Source organism: Strongylocentrotus purpuratus, unplaced genomic scaffold (genome assembly GCF_000002235.5).
Source record: "Strongylocentrotus purpuratus isolate Spur 01 unplaced genomic scaffold, Spur_5.0 spur5_scaffold_16, whole genome shotgun sequence".
NCBI classification, from domain to species: domain Eukaryota; kingdom Metazoa; phylum Echinodermata; class Echinoidea; order Camarodonta; family Strongylocentrotidae; genus Strongylocentrotus; species Strongylocentrotus purpuratus.
This window is the reverse complement of record NW_022145601.1, coordinates 12,697,627-12,717,575: the sequence shown is the minus strand read 5'-3', so window position 1 is coordinate 12,717,575 and position 19,949 is coordinate 12,697,627. Positions and strand designations below refer to the sequence as shown.

At 37.2% G+C, this 19,949-nt stretch overlaps 2 protein-coding genes across 2 annotated transcripts; one reads left to right on the top strand and one right to left on the bottom strand.

Annotated features, from left to right (window-relative positions):
* Positions 1-1,120: 1,120 nt before the first annotated feature.
* On the bottom strand, positions 1,121-7,963 carry LOC592218 (sperm-associated antigen 7). Its single transcript, XM_030986810.1, has 6 exons — positions 7,828-7,963; positions 6,815-6,971; positions 6,122-6,206; positions 4,720-4,809; positions 4,136-4,295; positions 1,121-2,599 (listed from the first exon to the last, which is right to left on the bottom strand). Exons 1-6 carry the CDS (start codon positions 7,904-7,906, stop codon positions 2,373-2,375), a joined length of 798 nt encoding a protein of 265 aa, XP_030842670.1. The 5' UTR covers positions 7,907-7,963; the 3' UTR covers positions 1,121-2,372.
* Positions 7,964-18,206: 10,243 nt separating this feature from the next.
* On the top strand, positions 18,207-19,232 carry LOC764560 (histamine H2 receptor-like). Its single transcript, XM_001200918.2, has one exon. The coding sequence runs from the start codon at positions 18,207-18,209 to the stop codon at positions 19,230-19,232; it is 1,026 nt and encodes a 341-aa protein (XP_001200918.2).
* The last annotated feature ends 717 nt before the right edge of the window (positions 19,233-19,949 follow it).

Sequence of the window (19,949 nt, the reverse complement as noted above, 5' to 3'; positions counted from 1 at the left end):
AACTCAGTCGATTTTAGTCAAGAAACATTGTTTTCAAGCTACAGTAATATCAATCTTGAGAGGGAGCTATACAACATAAAGAGTTAATTCAAAATTTCATCACTTTAGACTTGATATCAACCGTGACACCGATCATTGAATATTGTAGGATCGGCATGCTTCCAATATGTTCATTCGAACCAAACTCATGACCCCATATCAAAACTTTGTATTACCTTTAACAACTCAATTATTCATACCCTTTGTAATTTGATGTTTTTGTTTTGATTTTTGTAACTCAAGAATTAAAAGTGGACTGGTTGAATTAGGGCCTTTGTTAAATACTTGTAGATGTAAGCCTTAATGTGTCACATTCTGAAGAAATATAAATCGCGACAAATCAATTTTTCAAATACTTAAAAATTACAAAACTTGGTAAGGGTATGAATAATATTACTTAAAGATACTATGTCCCTTTTGCAGCCAACATCAAATTGTGTAGAACTTTGCAGGAAATATGACTATGTCATGTATGTCCTATCTGTGAAATTTAAACGTTACCAGTTTCCTAATATTTCACTGTCAGACGCTATTGAGTGACTGACCAGCTTTTTTCTTTTTTGGTAATAACATACATAAAATGAGCTGTAAAGAGTACATGAGCATTTTTCTACGTCAATAACCCAATTCTTGTAATGGCCAAAATTAAACTGATTGAATCTGTGCGCAGCATAAAACGTAAGACCATTCGGTACAATGGTCTGAAAATTAGACTATGACTTACAGGCTCTAAAGCTCTTAAGTCGTTTTGACAACTAATAGTCGTTATTTTCTCACTTAAAGACATTTTCAAGCCCCCTTTTTTCAGGGAAGCTCTAAATTAGTATTATCTTTCAAATGCCGTTGGAATTTAACCTTTTCTTTTTTTTGGCCTGCAAATGGGACATAGTACCTTTAAAAGTCAGGAGGAATTAAATCACACTGATGTGCAAAACTGAAAGTGCTCATATGAAATCTACATGTATACCGGTATATTCATGATTTTTTTTCCCTGCTATATTTGGGCAAGTTCAAGCTTTTTTGGTTGTCTCATATATACTACCAACCACATCCACAAATATAAAGACATCAGCATATTGGATGACTGTTAAATTTGCAAGCCCTGCTAGAGCTTGAAAGGAGAAAATTTATTAAGTAGCATGATACTTTTGATGTCAATTTATATACATGTATGTTCAAAATATAAAATATAACACCAAAGATTTACTGGTAAGTACATCAGATGATCGTATGAAGTTTATCATTAGCTCTATTCTACAGCTTGGAGCAGAGTACTAAATAACAAGTAAAATGATACTTCAATTGTATATTTTTTTATATCATTAATACTTCAAAATGTATACTTCGTAAGAAATAGGACACCAAATACCTTCTATTTGCCCCTTGAAACAAAGAAGATTGCTAGTAATGGACAATAATTGATGCATCACTTCTTTATCACATTAAAAATCAATATAAATTTTGTTTTTTTTAAATAAAAAAAATCATTTTGCAGATAAATGCTTATGTGAATTGTATTTCAATCAAAGAGGAGGATGTTTTTGTATGTGTTTTAAATTCTATTTTATTCCTTACAACATATCTCATTTCAGAATGTTTAATTTTAGATGAACATGATTACAAACATTAATATGATAGGGCTCCACACAAACTGGAACTGGGGTTCTTTACAAATTGTCTCACACAATTATGCTTCTGAGTCCCACATCCTAGTGGTCCTACCCATACATTGTAAAAGTAAATATGGCCTTCAGACCCCTTAAAGGGAAAGACCAGTTTTGGGAAAAAAAATGAAATGGATGCTCTTTATTTCTAATCATGTGAAAGAATATGTTTTGACCAATACATGATGATAAAAAATTTGCCGGGAAACCGCCTACTAATTGATATATTTGGTAAATTAGTTTATCTATTGGACTGTGAGAGATAAACGCATGTGTCGCGCATGTGTGCGTAGTCCAATACACATCTTCTGTGTAAGTGCTTGTAACTTTACGAAGACTGGGCCAAATTTCTTATCATTTTGATGATTCCAGAACCTTGCAGTACACACCAATAGTTATATGCTAGATGATCAACCTTTTCTGATCGATTCCACAACGTTTCTTTCACAATGCAATCGCATGACCATAACTGGTCTTTATCTTTAATATCATTTTGGATCCAAGCAATAAAATAAAAGCGTGTGGGGAGCCCTGCCTTCCATCACAGCTTTAAAGAATCCTTGATATTTGCATGAGAAGTAAAATGTACTTGCAGTGGAAAAATAAACTTACACAAGCATAACGAAAAAAAAATACATATAAATATCTAGAAACTGAGGGATACAAGCATCATTGATCTTCTGTTTTTGATGAACTGCTACTCTCTGTCTTTGCCTCAATTTGACTAGCACTTGGAACCTCCACGATGATTTCTGTGTTTGATGTACTGCAAAGCTCTGCCACGATATTACTCGGAACTTGGTGGATACCGTCATCATATTTCTTCTGCTTCTTAGCTCGTATTGCATCTAACGTCTCCTCCACTGAACGTTTGTCTCTTTTATTTTCGCTCGGAACTGTGAAGACAGAATACAATATATAGATACCGGAGGTAGAATGATCAACGATTATTTGATATGTGGTCTGTATGCACATATACCATTTTGACATCTCATACACCCTTTCCTTATCTCACTTTGCATCTATCTAATAGTAAGCCCGATTAAGCATATATACATGCCTATCTATTGAATCTAAGAAAAACTTTCTATTTTCAAATCAAAACAGAGAAAAAGTTGACTAAGTAACACTGTAATAAATAATTAAATATATTTAATAGTCCCTTTAAATATCATGAAATTAATTAAATAACACTCGTTAATGTCATCTTCACTCATGTAAAAAAATTAAAAATAAATTTAAAAAATGCATATGGTACAATGAAAAACTTTCTATTTTCAAATCAAACCAATGAAAAAGTTGACTGCAATGAATATATTTAGTAGTTCCTTTAAATATCATGAAATTAAAGTACATGACACTCGTTAATGTAATGTAAAAAAAAACTAGATGGAACTTTGACTGCGCGCAGTCGAAAGTGATGCCTCCGTCATAGAGCAATTTTAGAAACCAAAATGGAAGAAATTTTTCAAATTCAAGTTCGGTTGAAATCCATTAACAGGTTCTCAGAATATCGTGATTACAAGATTTTTCTCATATACATGTATGACCCTTTGATCTTTGACCTCATGACCCCAAATGCAAGATACATACATGTCTTGAGTTTGATGGTAATCCATCCATCGGTTCTAATGATAATGCAATCACAAGCTATTTTTGCATACATAATGAGCCCCATGATCTTTGACCTTGACCTCATGACCCCAAAATATAATCAGTTCATTGCCTCATCAAGATACATACATGTCCTGAGTTTCATGGTAATCTGTCTATCTGTTCTAATGATAATGTGATCACAAGCTACTTTTGCATACATAATGAGCCCTTTGACCTATGACCTCATGACCCCAAAATCTAATCAATTCATGGGCTCTGCAAGTTACATACATGACCAAAGTTTGGTAGGAATCCATCAGTCGGTTCTTGAGATAACGCGATCACGAGAACGGGACGTACGTACGTACTGACGGACAACCCGAAAACATAATGCCTCCGGCTACTTCGTAACGGAGGCATAAAGATAACAACAAATAAAGAAGTACATGGAAATTAGAATTCCACCCTCGTAACCATCAAAGTTTCACAGTGAATTTTGGTTCCATAACCCTTGCTCCAGCGCATATTGCTCTGCAGTCATTTCCTTACGGTACACACACACACACAAAAGAAATAAATCTGAAATTCAAATTTGGACCCAACACTTCACCTCAACCCGGCCCTAAACAAAGCACCCAAATTGCAACCATAACCCATACCCTGTCTTTTCCACAAGATAAAGACTGTCCAGAGGAAATTTCACCTGATCATGTGACAGATCACATGACTTTAATACTCAGATCATGTGACAGATCACCTGACTTTAATACTCGGACCATGCGACAGATCACCTGACTTTAACATAGATGGATAGGAAGAATCAATGGAAGACTTACCGAAGCCAAACTGCTTGTTTGGTGTGAGATGACGGGCTGCATCTTTGGCACTCTCCTCCCCGATCAAGTCTTTGTACTTAGCCTTGTAATCTGAAGTGGGTACCACCTTGACCGGTTCTCTTGCCTCTTCCACCTGCCGCGCCTTCTCCGCCTCCTCCGCCTGCACGGATTTCAAGCAACAGGAAAATAAAATAATGCTGTAATATATTCATTCATTAAAGGTAGTACATAATTTTGATTTACCTCATATTTGAAGCCCAGAATTTGAATCATAACTCACATTTGTAATTGATGTTGTCTTTTTTATAAAGTCTTTATTTCAACATTCTAAAGTGACTGAGATGAACCTACAATCTACATCAACATATTTAGTTCATACTGCCAGTAATATGTCAATGACATTATTCTATTTCTCTTTCCATGGGTTGTACAAACATGGGGAAAGAAAGAAAAGGAATAAGCCACACATTTGTGTTACTGATTATATAAATCAATTACAATAAACTTACTGAATTCTTATTGTAACAGGCCACACAAAACAAGAAAACAGAAGAAAAGAAATGAACGATTCTATTTCGACGTACCACTTTCTTTGCCAGGAACCTGGCCTCCTCTGGGTCCCACTTCTCTCCTCTCTTGTAGGCATTGAGTTCCTCCTCAGTAGGAGGGATTTCCTGTATCAAGAAAACATTCAATAAAAGGAATTATGCACAAGACACTTTTGGAACATAATGTACCTTCACAAGCACAAATGATTTGAAGTTGGGTGTTTAGGGCTGGTGTTAGTGTTGAATAAACACTAACACCAGCCCTAAACACAAAAATGGAAATCAGCTGGTGTTAAGGCTTTGACCTCTGAATACAGGGGTGGATCTAGCTTTTTGCCAGGGGGGGGGGGGGGGGGGGGGTTAACCCAGTGGCAGATCCAGGATTTTCCAAAAATTGCGCTGTTTTACTTTTTTTCTTCTCTCCCCCCCCCCCCTTTTGTCCACTTTTTTTCTTCCCTTGGGCGCCCATGGAGGGGGGGGGGGGGGGGGTTTAAACCGCTGAAACCCCCTAGATCTGCCCCTGGAATATCGTCAACTTCCGGTAGCTAGTTTTATCGACTTTGCAAAATTACACTAACACTAACACTAATACTAACATCCAACTTGAAATCACTCAATGTATCCGTTATGCATGTTTGGAAGTTAGTACATGTACATGTATTTAAATGGAAGACACATGACGCATGATTAGTTAGTTTTGTCCCTATTCTTAAAAGTCAGCAGACTCTGGTTGCTGAAATATACCTCAAAATAAAGGAGAAATGGGAATTACAAAAGGATATTACTGTATTTAATGAAGAAACAAATGTGACCAGCCAAACAAGTCTACATTACTTTTGTTTTGATCCTCTTACGGCTTTCAAATTAGACACTATACGACCGACTAGGATCTGATTTGGGAAGAATTTGCAAAAAAATTTGTTATAAACATTCAAAATTCAAAAATCTTAATACGATTGAGGATCTGAATAGTCATATGATGAATAAAATCTAAACTTAAAGGAAATTCATTCTTCTTTGGAGAAGGAAAACCTAAATCAGCTCAGAATCGTAGTGACGTCATACCACTAGTGCATTTGACTATGATTGGAAACTAATTTGGCTTGTATTCTGACTAGAATAATTAGAAATTATGGTTGTGAGGAATATTGATTGTTTAGAACCAAACTCAGTTTAATAGATGATGTATGTTTAGATTTCCATATTTAATAGTAATACAATTGCCATTTCTTCCAAAAATCGGATAGCAGGGGGATCCTGTAGAGCACGATGGGCTTAAGAGTTAAAACCACCAAAATACACTTTCACTGATGAATACATGACAATAACCGACACTGCAATATCTCTCACATCACCATGCAAGCCATTACTTATAAGCAGCATATATCTCTCATATCTCTTATTAATTCTTGAAGCAGCAAAAACCATTGCCCCATACCTTTTTGAACAACATGATATAGCGGTCTACCTCTGCCTCTCCGAATGAGAATGAAGTCATTCCAGCTACCTCTGCAACATCATGTCTGTAAAACAGAATATTTCAAAGTGAAATGACTCATCAAAATTGGTGGCAGGATTCTGAAGTATGCTTTAATGTCAAAGAGTACCATATATACATCTATGTCATTTTCCAAAAAGATTTGTTCATAGACAGTGCAAATAAAAAGTTTGCCCAAAATATTTAATTAAATTATACATATATTCTAAAGTTATAACATTAAATAATTAGGCCATACACAGATTCCCACCTTTTATATGTATTTCTTACAACCAAATTCATTCTGGAAAATCAATACATATTAAAATCTTTAAAGATTATACTTGTGATAGGGCAACAAAATTAAATAAAATTCCAAAGATAATAAACATTATGTATAAAATATGTCTTTTTGCAGGGTAGGAAAGACAACTTTAATTGGGGATTTGGAGGTCTACATTAATGCTTAATCTGGATTTGATGACACAACTCATTATCAAATTAAACAAAAGTTGTATCTTTGGAGATTCTTTTCTCATTTAGCTTTCTAAAAACATCTTAGAGGTACATTGCCTACAACCCTATTTTTGTATGTTCAGTTCACCGACTTGCTGTATGATGGATGGAAAAACATAGGATTACGGTAAGACTTACATTATGCTGCGATAAACCTTGTCAATTGGTGGATACTTCAGTCTGGTTCGTGCGCTGTCATTCAGAAATGCATCAACTTCTTTCTCGACTTTTGCTCTGAATTCGTTCTTCCGCTTCCTGTCCTCCAGCTTCATCTTCTCAATCTGGTTCTTCCTCTCTTCATTTGAAGAAGGTCAAGAAGAGAATAGGGGTCAGGAAAAGAATAAGGATCAAGATAAGACGAGGGGTAAAACACAGAATCAATCCCAACAAAGCTCAAATAATACACACAAAATTGCATGGCCATTCTACATCAACAGCAAAATGTGCAAGGTAAGCAAAGCCCCTTTGTATGCATCGAGCTACAAGTTCATAATGACGTTATCACAGTTTTTCTTCATAATCATTTTGCCTTCTAGAAGGGATGATATTTAGACGACGTCATGCGCAGAGAGAGTTTAAAATACGGTTTGCAAGATTTTCAACATGGATGTCGATTTCGACCCATAATTTCCTGAAAATGGACCATTAAACAGATTTATTCAGTCAAGAAGGTAAGTGGATCCGACGTATAATAGCCTAGATCTAGGCCTAAATTACAATATAGAATAAATTGGATATGCATGAGGTAAAATGAAATTTTGGGGAATTTGGGGGGCATAAAAATATGGCCGTAAATGGCCATGGTGTTTGAAGGAGAATGCCTATGGTCCGCTTCTGGCTCTAAAGAGATGAGCCGACCCTACCCAAATAAGAGGCTTAACGAACGAAAGAGACAGAAAATTCGGGCTATAGTTGGCTGTAATGTTAGTTTAGCTGAAACTAAAGTTTACCGCGCGCGCGGCCGCGGAGCAAGGGACTCGTTGCCTCTCCACAGGCCACAGCAAGCCACAGCCACGGGGTCAGAGTTGATGCAATTACCGGTAGCTTGGCCGCAGCTCTGCACTTAAGTTCTAGTTCTACGTCGTGGACGATCAAATGCAAATTGCAAAATAACTAATCATCAGGAAAAATTGTATCTCCTTGACTCTCACCTTGTGCTAACTTCTTTTCTTTCTCTCCTACTGAAGGAGGTTTCTCCATGGAACTCAAAATACTGCCCAGTAAATCCATTATTTAGCGGTGTGTTTATCGATAACAAACTCAATCCGGCCTGGGAATTTACTGAGGGTAGCAGACAATTTTCATAGCTAGTTAGCATCGGGTTACGTTTTGCCGATTTATAGCGATCAAGCAACAAAAACGGAAACTAGTTAATACGTTGAATCCGTCTAGATATAAGTATGATCCAAAGGGGTAATTTTGCGGGATGTTCTTATCAGCTGGAAAATTAGATCTAGGGTATATATATGTTTTGTTTTGGTTTTCTTGATAAAGAACCGGGGCATAATGTTCGCCATCGATCATGCAGGCGCGCGGATCCAGAATTTCTTAGGGATGGGGGCCCAATTTTTTTGTTTGCTCCCCAAAATTTGAAAATCACGCCGTCCGAAAATGCGCTCAGTGGAGGGGGGGGGGGGGGGGGGGGGGGGGGGGGGGGGGGGGGGGGGGGGGGGGGGGGGTAGAGAGCACTATTTTTTCCTTTTTTTTCGCTCCCGAAAATTTGAAAATTTGCACCCCCCCCCCCCCCCCCCTTGAGCGCCAGGGGGAGGGGGACATCTCCCCCCAAAAGGTAAAGTTAACGTGTTTTTACACCTTTTTTTCCCTGGATCTGCCACTGCCATCATGTACTTAAAATCATGTAGGCCTACTTTTGTAAATGTGTATTCGATAAGCCCGAATAATAATAGAAAACATTTTTTCCCTGCATATAAAGTTTTGGCAAAAAACGGGTCTGCTTAGTCATAATTTTATTTTGTTGAAAATGATATTAAAAAAGCACGAAAATATGGGGCCATTTTCACCTCCACCAACGACTACAATAAAGTGAAGCTTAAGGTAGTGGGCGGATGCACTGAGATTGAAAAAAAAAATCAATAGATTATCTAAAAAGATATCCGTGTAGGCCTAATGATGAAGGATTATAGGGCCCATACCCAGGCGCAGATCCAGGATTTCATAGGGGGGGGGGGGGGGTAAATTATTTATGCGAGCCAAATATTGGTACATAATGGTAAAGCAGTAGCGTAATGCGCAAAAGCGTTTGGAGGGGGGGGGCAGGAAAAAAATCCGTATCACCACCACTCTTAAATGCACGCCCCGCTGAACGTTTTTCAAAGTGGGCGGAGGATTTAAGGGTAAAGTAATTACAATCAGGTAGACCGTAGCGTAAATTGGCCTGGGGTCTAGGGGCAAAGCCCCGGCGGGGGCCAAGGGGCAGAGCCCCCGGAAGCTCAGGGTTTTAGGCATTAAATTACGGTCAGATGAGCTTCCAGGGGCCCGCCTTATAGGCCTAGGTGGAATCAAGGGGATGGTTTTAGGCATTTAATCACGGTCATATGAGCATATTTTGATACCTCATTTTTGTTGTGACAATGACAGGTCACTATTCTTTCTTTCTCTCTTTCTTTCTATTGTTCTTTTATAAACTGTTTATAGGGGGAGCTCGAGCCCCCCCCCCCCCCAAAGGGCCCTAGGTGGAATCCAGGGGACAGAGCCCCGGAAGCTCAGGGATTTTAGGCATTTAATCACGGTCAGATGAGCATATTTTGATACCTCATTTTTTGTGACAATGACAGGTCACTATTCTTTCTTTCTCTCTTTCTTTCTATTGTTCTTTTATAAACTTTTTATAGGGGGAGCTCGAGCCCCCCTCCCCCCCAAGGGCCCTAGGTGGAATCCAGGGGACAGAGCCCCGGAAGCTCAGGGATTTTAGGCATTTAATCACGGTCAGATGAGAATATTTTGATACCTCATTATTTTGTGACACTGGCAGGTCACTATTCTTTCTTTCTTTCCCTCTCTCTTTCTTTCTCTCTCTCTTTTATAAACTTTTTTCTAGGGGGGAGCTCGAGCCCCCCTAGAATCACATAATATACAAGAATTGATTTATACATGCAGAATTTCAAAATAATATTCTTGGCCATTCAAAATATGATAAGAAAATACATGTATAGATATCATTTACACATTTAAGTTCACTACTTTAAAAATATTACAGGTTTAGTTTGCAATATGTATTTAGAAGAAATAAAAAAAAATCAGAAACACCATGCAAAAAGTAGCCACTTTTTCATTAATTTATTTTCTTTCAGATTTGTTTTACATATATATACTTTTCCATGCTACAAAAGCACTTTATCGCTGATATTATGTGTTCAAAAACTGGCAAACACTGTTTGCATAATTTCTTTCCTTACTATAATTATAATACAGTTGAGGGCACTGTTATTATTACCGTAAAACCCAAACAACATGCCATCATTAACTCATCTTCTCATTTGAAAATTAATTGTTGATGTGTGATAGGCCTACAAAGCAAATTTAATAATCACCTCCTTTACTTAGGCAGGTGGACACATTTACTATCATTGCCTCGGTGATCTCTGGGGTGACTTTATCTTCCCTCGCCTTCAGCTCTGGTAGATACATGTAGTTGCCTCGAGATCACCTCAGCGTTCAAAGTTTGTCCAATCGCCGGAATATAATGTAGTCGGTTATTTTGCTTACTTTTATAATTCTTCTTTTGTAAGCACTTCATTGTTTTCTGTATATGTTTTTGTTTCATCTTCCTTTTATGATCGTGTTATACTCTATATAATTATGTTTATTTTAAAAGTGTAAAGCGCATTGAAATGTCAACAGACATGAAATGCGCTATAAAAGAACAAATTATTATTATTATTATTATTATTACTATGTTTCTGTTTCTAATAACTGCGAGCGAGAGAGCGTTATATATTTGTTAAAGTCTTTATAATTGAACAATTTATATTTTCGTCATCAAGATAATTGTAGATACGATTTCAAATTACAGATAGCCGAAATATTTGTGAGTTCAAATTTTGAGAAGGGTTACAGCCCCTAGCCCCCTGGCTTATACGCCCATGTTTCCGAGTCTAGGGGCCAGTTTTTAGAAATCGTCATAATTCTAAGTTCGTGGACTTCCCGTGGAAATATTTTATAACACGCGTTTCAATGGGGTATCAAATAAGTTAGTCTTATGACGGTTTTCGAAAAACGGCAATTGATTCCTTTTCTTTTTAAGCTTTCCCGGGAAATATTGTTCTTTAATAATAATAATAAAGATAGAGAATATTTATTAAGCGCATAATAAATTGAAAAGCGCTTTACAATCATGATAACTTTGAATATATATACACCATAATAAATAACAAAGTATTTAAGCAAATAACAAAAATATTTATGGGAAAGTAAACCAATTCACCTATTATTATACCTGATAAGTAAAACTGTTTGGCATGACAAATTACAAATTCAACAAACAAACACCCATAATGTCGATCCAACCTCCTAACCAGCAATATATAGGAAACCTTCGAAAACAAATAAGATTTCAGGGCTCTCTCAAAGCTGTCAGTGCTCCCAACAACTCCGCATACAAATGTTGAATTATTTTTGGATGAGTTTGATAGGATGCTGCATAAGGTCAATCTAGAAAATAAGGATGTTTACTTGATGGGTGATTTTAATATTGATCTTTTGCAGGAAGATAATACTTTTCATAATATGTTACGATCAAATTCATTCAATGCCATGATTGATAAACCAACCAGATTGGCAAATAACTCTTCTACATTGATAGATAACATTTTTACAAATGTCACCAATAACTATATAGGCTCTGGCCTCTTGTATAGTGAAATCTCTGACCACCTTCCAATTTTCCTGATTTGTAATCATGTTCGCAATTATCCTGAGGACGAAAAGAATCAAGCTATGATACGTAAAATCACAGCTGAAAAAATAGCCATGTTTAATGACGAACTACTCAAAGTAACATGGAATGACGTGGTCGCATGTACTGACACCAATAAGGCATATGCACTTTTTTGGAACTTGTTCTCCTCTCTTTTAAATAAACATATCCCAATGACTAAAAAAAGATCGGCAAGAAATAGAATCAAGCAGCCATGGATAACTAAAGGTATCTTTTGCTCTATTAAAAAACGGAATAGATTATATAAATATAGTCTTCGACACCCAGGAGAGGAAAGCTTGAATAATTACAAATCATATAGGAACAAACTAACCACCATTATTAGACAGTCTCGACAAATGTATTTTGCCAAGCAGTTTGAAAATGCAAATGGAAATGCATCATCAACGTGGAATGTGATCAATCAAGCCCTCAAAAAACAAAAGAGTAAATCAAAGTGTCATATTACCAAAGATAATAATACAATGGTTGATTCAAAAGAAATAGCAAATTGCTTCAATGCTTACTTTGTTGGGGTTGGCCCCAATCAGGCCAATACAATAGCTTCGAACGGAGTCGACTTCTCACAATTTCTTCAAACTCCCTGCAACAAGTCATTATTTCTCAAACCAACAAACTTGATTGAAATCTTGAATATTGCACGTTCTCTTAAAATAAGCTATGCTAACGGTCATGATGGGATAAGCACATATCTTTTGAAACAAGTTATAGGAAATATAATAACCCCACTAGTGCATATTTTTAATCTCTCTCTGACGACAGGTACATTTCCAGAAGCATTTAAGATTGCTAAGGTTGTTCCGATATACAAAAAGGATGACTCTTCCCAAGTCTCAAACTATCGCCCTGTTTCTATTCTCTCGAGTTTGTCCAAAGTATTGGAAAGACTTATATACAATAGGCTATATTGTTTTCTAACAGAAAATGACTTACTGAATCAGGATCAATATGGTTTCAGGAAATACCACTCAACCGATTTAGCCCTTGCACAATTATATGATAAGGTTTCGAATGCTTTGGCGTCTCGAAAGCATGTTATTGGTGTATTCATGGACTTAAGCAAAGCATTTGACACTCTTGATCACAAGGTACTATCAAGCAAACTTCATTATTACGGAGTAAGAGGAGTTGCTCTTGATTGGTTTAATGATTATTTGTCAGGTAGAAAGCAATATGTAAGCTACGAATCTGTAGATTCATCATTATTGCCTATGAAGTCCCACAAGGATCGATACTCGGTCCTTTATTGTTTCTACTGTATGTTAATGATATCTCGAACTCAACTACATCATTACAATATATTATATTTGCTGATGATACTAATGTGTTTTGCTCCAATTCCGATTTTCGATCACTTCAGAGAATTCTGAACACCGAGCTACCTAAGCTGTCTTTGTGGTTTAGGAGCAACAAATTGTCTCTGAATCTGAAAAAAAACTAATTATATTCATTTTCAAAGCAGGAAAAATGCAACTGATAAACCTATACCTGAAATAGTCTTGGATGGTGAATATTTGGAGAAAAAAAAAATTACTAAATTTCTTGGAACTATCATCAATGAAAATCTGAAATGGAGTGATCATGTACATTACGTTTCAAAGAGAGTGTCACGCACTGTTGGTTTACTGTATAAGTTAAAACATTATGTGCCTTTGAATATTCTATATATGCTATACAATTCCTTGATTCTTCCTTACATGTCTTATTGCAATATACTGTGGGCAGACTCAAAAGTATATACTGATAAAATGCTACTTTTACAAAAGAAAGCGATTCGTGTGTGTACCAATGCTGGATATCGCGATCACACTGATCCCCTATTCGCGAGGTTAACAACTCTGAAAGTAACTGATATTAACTTTTTAAAAAAAGCACTGTTCATGTTCCGTCTACATATTGATTCCCTACCTTCCCACTTCCCACCAATGTTTTGTTTGAATAGAAATATTCATACATACCCAACCAGACAATCAAATAAATACCATTTATGTAATCCTAAAACAACAATGGCTATGAAATCTATAAGACATTCTGGTCCGGATATTTGGAACTCACTGTCCGTTGACATCCGTAACTTGAAGTCAGTATATACTTTCAAGAAAAGTGTGAAATCAATTTTATTGAGCAAATATTGACAAATCTCTTAAATTAACACATGATATCATATATGTTTGTCAGCATTTCCTTGATATAGCAGGAAAATCCCCCTCCCATGCACCCTCTATCCCATTTTTTTTTTTTTTTTGGTTGCAAGTCACTGTTTATTTTTTGTTATTTTCCCCCAATTATGTTCTGTGATTTACTTTACTTTACAATCGTTATGATTTTAAATGTTTCTGGGCTGCAAGCGTATCAAGCTGTCACGCTTAGGCTGTAGCCCTTCTGTATCATCACCTCTTCGAGCGTATGTATCTATGATTTACTGAATGTGGAAATGTAATTTAACTTATGTTTTATACTCATGTAAAGACATTGTCACATTATTGTTATAACCTATGATGATTCAGTAACCAATAAATATTTCAACTATTTCAACTAAGCTGGTCAGGAAGTTGTATGGTTCCACAAGACAGGCGCTGCCGTTGAAAAAGCACGAGAAACATACGTTTGGGACAGTCAGGAAATTATTTGTTGAGGATCAGAGATTTTCACCGGGTATGTAAGAAGAAATAAGATCAAGAAGATAAGTCGGGGATTTGTGAATCATTAGGGACTTTTAGATTTGCGTGGACTGAAACGTGTAGCGTCCATTCAAGGTAGTGCATTAAAAGGACGTCGATCGTAGCAATCCCCATAATTGTCTTCGTGCGAATCTCAAAAGTCCCTATTATCTTGTGACACAACATAAGAACTTTGTAAACAGAGTAAACCAAGATTGGCTGTCATCAATAGGTGTTATGAGACATTATTAGATGCTTTGATGTTGCTTATATGATACTTTTTTTCCGATAATATTATTTGCTGATGACGAGCGAAATTAAAGTCAAATGTCATATTCTTGATACTAAAATGGAATGTTGCATGTCATTGTATGTCAGTCATGATTCAAGGGCGACGCTTTGAAAGGGGTATGTCTTTAGAGCTATTTTGAGATTGCTCATGAATGCAGGCTGGTAATGACATTGTATGGCTCTTAAGTTGATGATTATTCCAAAGAAATGGACCTGCACGAGAGAAGACTCTATTGATGTATATTGATGCTGATGATGCTTCCCTTAGTAAATCTCACATTTTCCAACATGAAAGTCCCTCGTCCCTCGACCTGCCTTTTGATTAGCTTATAAACCTCTCTCACAACCCTAACTCTCTTTGTGCTTGTGTTCGTGTGTGTATTTCAATACCTTTATCCGTATCATACACGATTCATAACATTGTTGTAGAATAATGTTCCTTCTTTATTTTCATGATTGTGGGAATATGATTTATTCTTGACTTAGATGCAGTTTACTTTGAGTATCCGACATTTTCTCAATAACATAACACTCGTTAAGAGCGGCAACTAAAATATCACAGATCTCATTCCAGAACACCTGATAGAATTCCGCGGTTATTCCGTCAGAGCCTGGAGTTTTGTTTTTCTTCATTGCGAATACAGCTTGTTTACATTCTCTGTGTGTTAATAAACCTTCACATATTTTATTTTCATCGTCAGAGAGAGATGAAATATTTTGAGAAAAAATATAATCTTCTGCATTTTTAACATCAATATCTTCTTTAGTATACAACTTACTATAAAAATCAACGGTTTCTTTCAATATTTCGTCTTGTTTTTCAATAATTCTTTTCCCATTTCCTGTCTTCAACTGATTTATGTTTTTTCTGCTAGCATTTCTCTTTTCTAAGCTAAGAAAATATTTAGTACTTCTTTCTCCCTCTTCCATCCATCTTGCCTTAGCTCTGATACCAGCTCCTTTAGATTCTACTTTATATATATTTTCCAGCTCTTCTTTTATGACCCTATATTCGTTTTCATTATCATTATTTCCACTTTGGTTATCAATACATTTTTGTAATACATTAAGCTTCATTTCTAAAAACCCTTTTCTATTTTTTTGATCTGCAACTTTATGTTTACAATATTTTTGTGTAAATTCACGTATCTTTATTTTCAAAAGTTCCCATTTCTGTAGGGGACTCATATTTTGAGAATTCATTGAACTAATAACATCACAAATATTTTTATGATAACAGTCATCAGACAGAACACGACTGTTCAGCTTCCAGTAACCTGGACCCTTTTGAACAGTTTTTGTTTTGATTTTTAAAGAAATTGCGTTGTGATCAGCTCTTATTGATGGTCTGATATCTGTGTTTACAACTCTCCCTAAAAAACTTTTATCGACCAGCCAATAATCTAATCTTGAAGCAAGTTTTAGATATTTATTTCTCCAGGTAAACTGAATAGTATTAACATTTATTTTCCTCCAGATATCACACAATTCGTATTTCTTTAACAATCTACTAAAATTTATCGGTTTCTTGTAATAGGAACAGTTTGTTCCCTGAACATGTATAGTGTCTTTCTTGACATTCAGTACACAATTCCAGTCTCCTGCCATTACTAATTTAGATTTTTCGTACTTTTCACAAGAATTTGATACGAAAGTATTCAGATTTCTAAAAAACCGTTCTCTTTGCTTTTTCTTAGTTGGTGCATATACGTTTACCATTGTCAATAAAAGGGTTCCCATTTTAACTCTTAGTAACAACTTTCTTCCATCATCACTCTGCTCTATACTAGTGACATCTATGTCTAGGTGTTCATCAAATAGTATAGCAACTCCTTTGGAGTGATTTGTGCCGTGCGAAAAATAACACGGCCCACGCCACTCACTTTTCACAATTTTTTCAATGTCGGCTGTCCAATAAGTTTCTTGTACAAAGAATATGTGTCCCTTTTGATGTCTAAACCATCTGAAAATTTGACTTCGTTTTTCCTTATTTCTAAGACCACGAACGTTTAAACTTAAGAAATGACAATTCGACATTTACATGAAAAAGGAAGATTGTATAACAAAAATCAAATTGAAATAAGTTTGTTTGACATATCTATCATTTTTTTTCGGTGGTTTTTTCGTCGACTTTTGCTTCCTCTTTTTACTCTTATCTGTATCATCTTTCACTCGGCGTGTTGGCAACTCGGGTGATTCCAAAGATATTTCGGAGGCTTCTTCTTCGCTGCCGTCATCGACATCGCATGAAGAGACATTGCTTGAAGCATCTGTACGTGAGGGCGAAACGTAGGAATCAGGATTGCTAGAGAGAGGAGCAAACTTGTTAGCGGAAGAGGATGACACATTATCCGGTTTGTTTACTTCGACTCTCTCAACGGCTCCATGGGGTGACTCTCTACTATCTCCGTGCAGAAATTGCGTAATCTTTGACTGAGCGCGCGTCTGGTAGTCATGGTGCGATGGGTAGTTGTGAGACGATTCAATTGTCGCTTGTTGTCTTCCAGATGCGACGAGTTTCTCGATGCTGGCTAGAACGTGTGGGGCAGTTGCGGCTTCGGCTGCTGGTATAGCTGGGGTGTCAGGTTTACTAGTAGGATCTTGCATATGTAACGGAGCTGTTGGGGTATCATCTCTGGTGCAGTCTTGCTGGATGTGTCCTGGTTGATTGCAACGGCGACACACTACAGGGCCACTGCACTGGGATCGATGATGACCTTCGCTCAGACATCTCGAGCATACAGCTTTAGGTCTCGTAGTTGACGGGAGTTGGCCATAGTGGAAGATCTTGCCTTTAAAAAGGCCAAAGTTCATGATTCGGGGGAGGGGGGTTGATGGTTGCTGAATATACACAACTCTGTCGCCTGTTAGACAATCTGTCAAACGCCCATCCACGCGGAGGCGTTGGTAGCTAACAGTCCCCAAAACTTTGTACTTTAGTCTCTCGAGTTCATCAATGATCAGGGAGTCATGGGCAGATAGTGGTATGTCCCTAATCAGAAGGCGAAGACTATTTTCATTTTCATCTCTAAGAAATGGGTTTTTGTCATACACAGCAATGTTTACATTCCGTACATTCAGTCCATTCGTAATGATCTTGATTCTCTTGTCCTGATTTTCTACATACAGTCTCCACAGACCTCCGATTTTCTGAATTCCTTTGATATCACAGCTAGGCACACTTTTACAGAGACATTTGAAAATCTCTTCATTTGTAATCACTTTATCATCAATAAAGGGGTATACAATTGTGGGAAGGAGTAAAAAACAAAGTAATATAGCGAATAATTGGATTGTTGGAATTAGGACATGTCAACATTTCAAAAGAAGCAATCATAAAATCATACTGTGATACAAAAGTGTTGATCCCGCCGGACTCGGGGGCACCTAATTGGCAATGGATTAAAATCTCGTCGCATAATGCTCAAACTGACTTCATACAGGAAATTACAGACGCGATCGTTTAGTTTAAAAAGGTTTTGCTTAGAAAAAAACTACAGCACATCGCGAACGATCACATCGATGACGGTCATGAGTTGAGAGGTCTGTAATATATCTTGACATGTTTGTGTAGTCTCTTACATAAATTACCGGCAATAAATCCTTCTTGTCTAATTAAGATATGAATTTGTCAACGGAATCAAGTGACGATGAATCGTCTCAATCGTCTTCTATTATATCGACTACAGTTTTCATAGCATTTGGATTATGCGGTATAATCGACAATGGACTCGTTCTGGTTGTCGTCGGTTACAGTAAAGATCTTCGGAATGCAACAAACTTGCTGATCGCCAACCAATCCTTGATCGACCTGATGACATCGGTTTTTCTGCTTGCGCTCAACCTCGCACCCGGCTTCCTTACCGTATCTCAACCTGTGCTAATCAACAGGTTCATCTGTGGTTTTTGGATGACTTGGTATCCCTTTTGGATGACCGTAACCGCCAGCTCAGTCAACTTGGTGGTGATAACATTCGAACGATTCTATGCCATCGCTTATCCTGTACGTTACCGTCAAGGAATGAACATAAAACGAGTGGCATCGTTGTCTGTGATTCCTTGGGTATATGGGATTTCGTTCAGCATTTTCTTTTTATTCTTGACAAGAATCGACGGACAGGTATGCTTGACCTATGTGTGGCCTAATATGAAGTTGAAGCAAGTTATTGGGGTGTTGATATTCAGTATTCAGTTCCTGGGTCTCATCTGCATTATCAGCATCCTTTACATCTTGATCGCTGTTCATCTTCGTCGTGGTCTACGCGGACAGACCGATGCTGTTAACCTGCGGGAACGCGCTCGAAGGAATGTCCTGGAAACTCTTCTCATTGTATTCGTCTGCTACATAGTCTGCTGGGCACCCAATGACATCTATGTCTTGAACTACTCTCTCAAGGAACATGTCCAATTAGAAGGCATCCTTTACGACGTCACCGTTCTGCTGGCCTTTTCCAATGCCTGGATAAATCCCATCATCTATTCCTTTCGATATGTCAAGTTTCAGAGAGCATGGAAGAAGATGTTTTGCTGCAGAGGCACAGAGAAACAGGACCAATCAAACGTGTTTTCATGTAACCTTGCTAACAAGAACCCGAACAGAGTCAGGGAAGCACCCACAGGGAGAGGGTCTGAGACAGAGATAAAATAACGTGGTTAAAGACATCATGGAGAATCATGGGCTGGGCATGTAGCAAGACTTCAGGACAATTAGATGGACAAATCGTTTAACAGAATGGCAACCAAGGATGGGAAAGAGAAGAAGAGGAAGGCAGAATAGAAGATGGATAGATGACCTAACATCATACATGGGAACGGCCGCTTGGACTAGGACAGCACCGGGGACAGCTAGAGACAGAAGAGAATGGAAATGTTATGAGGAGGGCTTTGTCCAACGTCTGGATGAATTATAGCCTGATAGAGATAGATAGATCGCATTTGATATGCATAATACCACAGAAGAGTTGGTCAAAACCGGGCGTTGATCGAGGTGTACAGTAACAACTAAATTATTCATACCCTAGCTTGCATGGTTTGTCCCGATTAATGTTTCTTGAGAATGTGAATTATTAGAGCTTTCATCTAAATCTATTCATCCAGTCTATGCACCTTTCATTCTTGAGTTAAGAAATACAAAGACCGTCAATATTACAAGGGGATGAATGATTTAGTTGTAAACTGTATTAATTTTGTGTCCACATTCACTATGAACAAGAACATCCCTTCACTGCTATTATGTAAAAATGTGTAGAACAGGTGTCACATGCATAATCACCTGTTCTACACATTTTTACATAATAGCAGTGAAGGAATGTTCCTTTGTCTACCTGAGGAACTGTATATTTTGTCCTCTTTCTTTGTCCGTCAT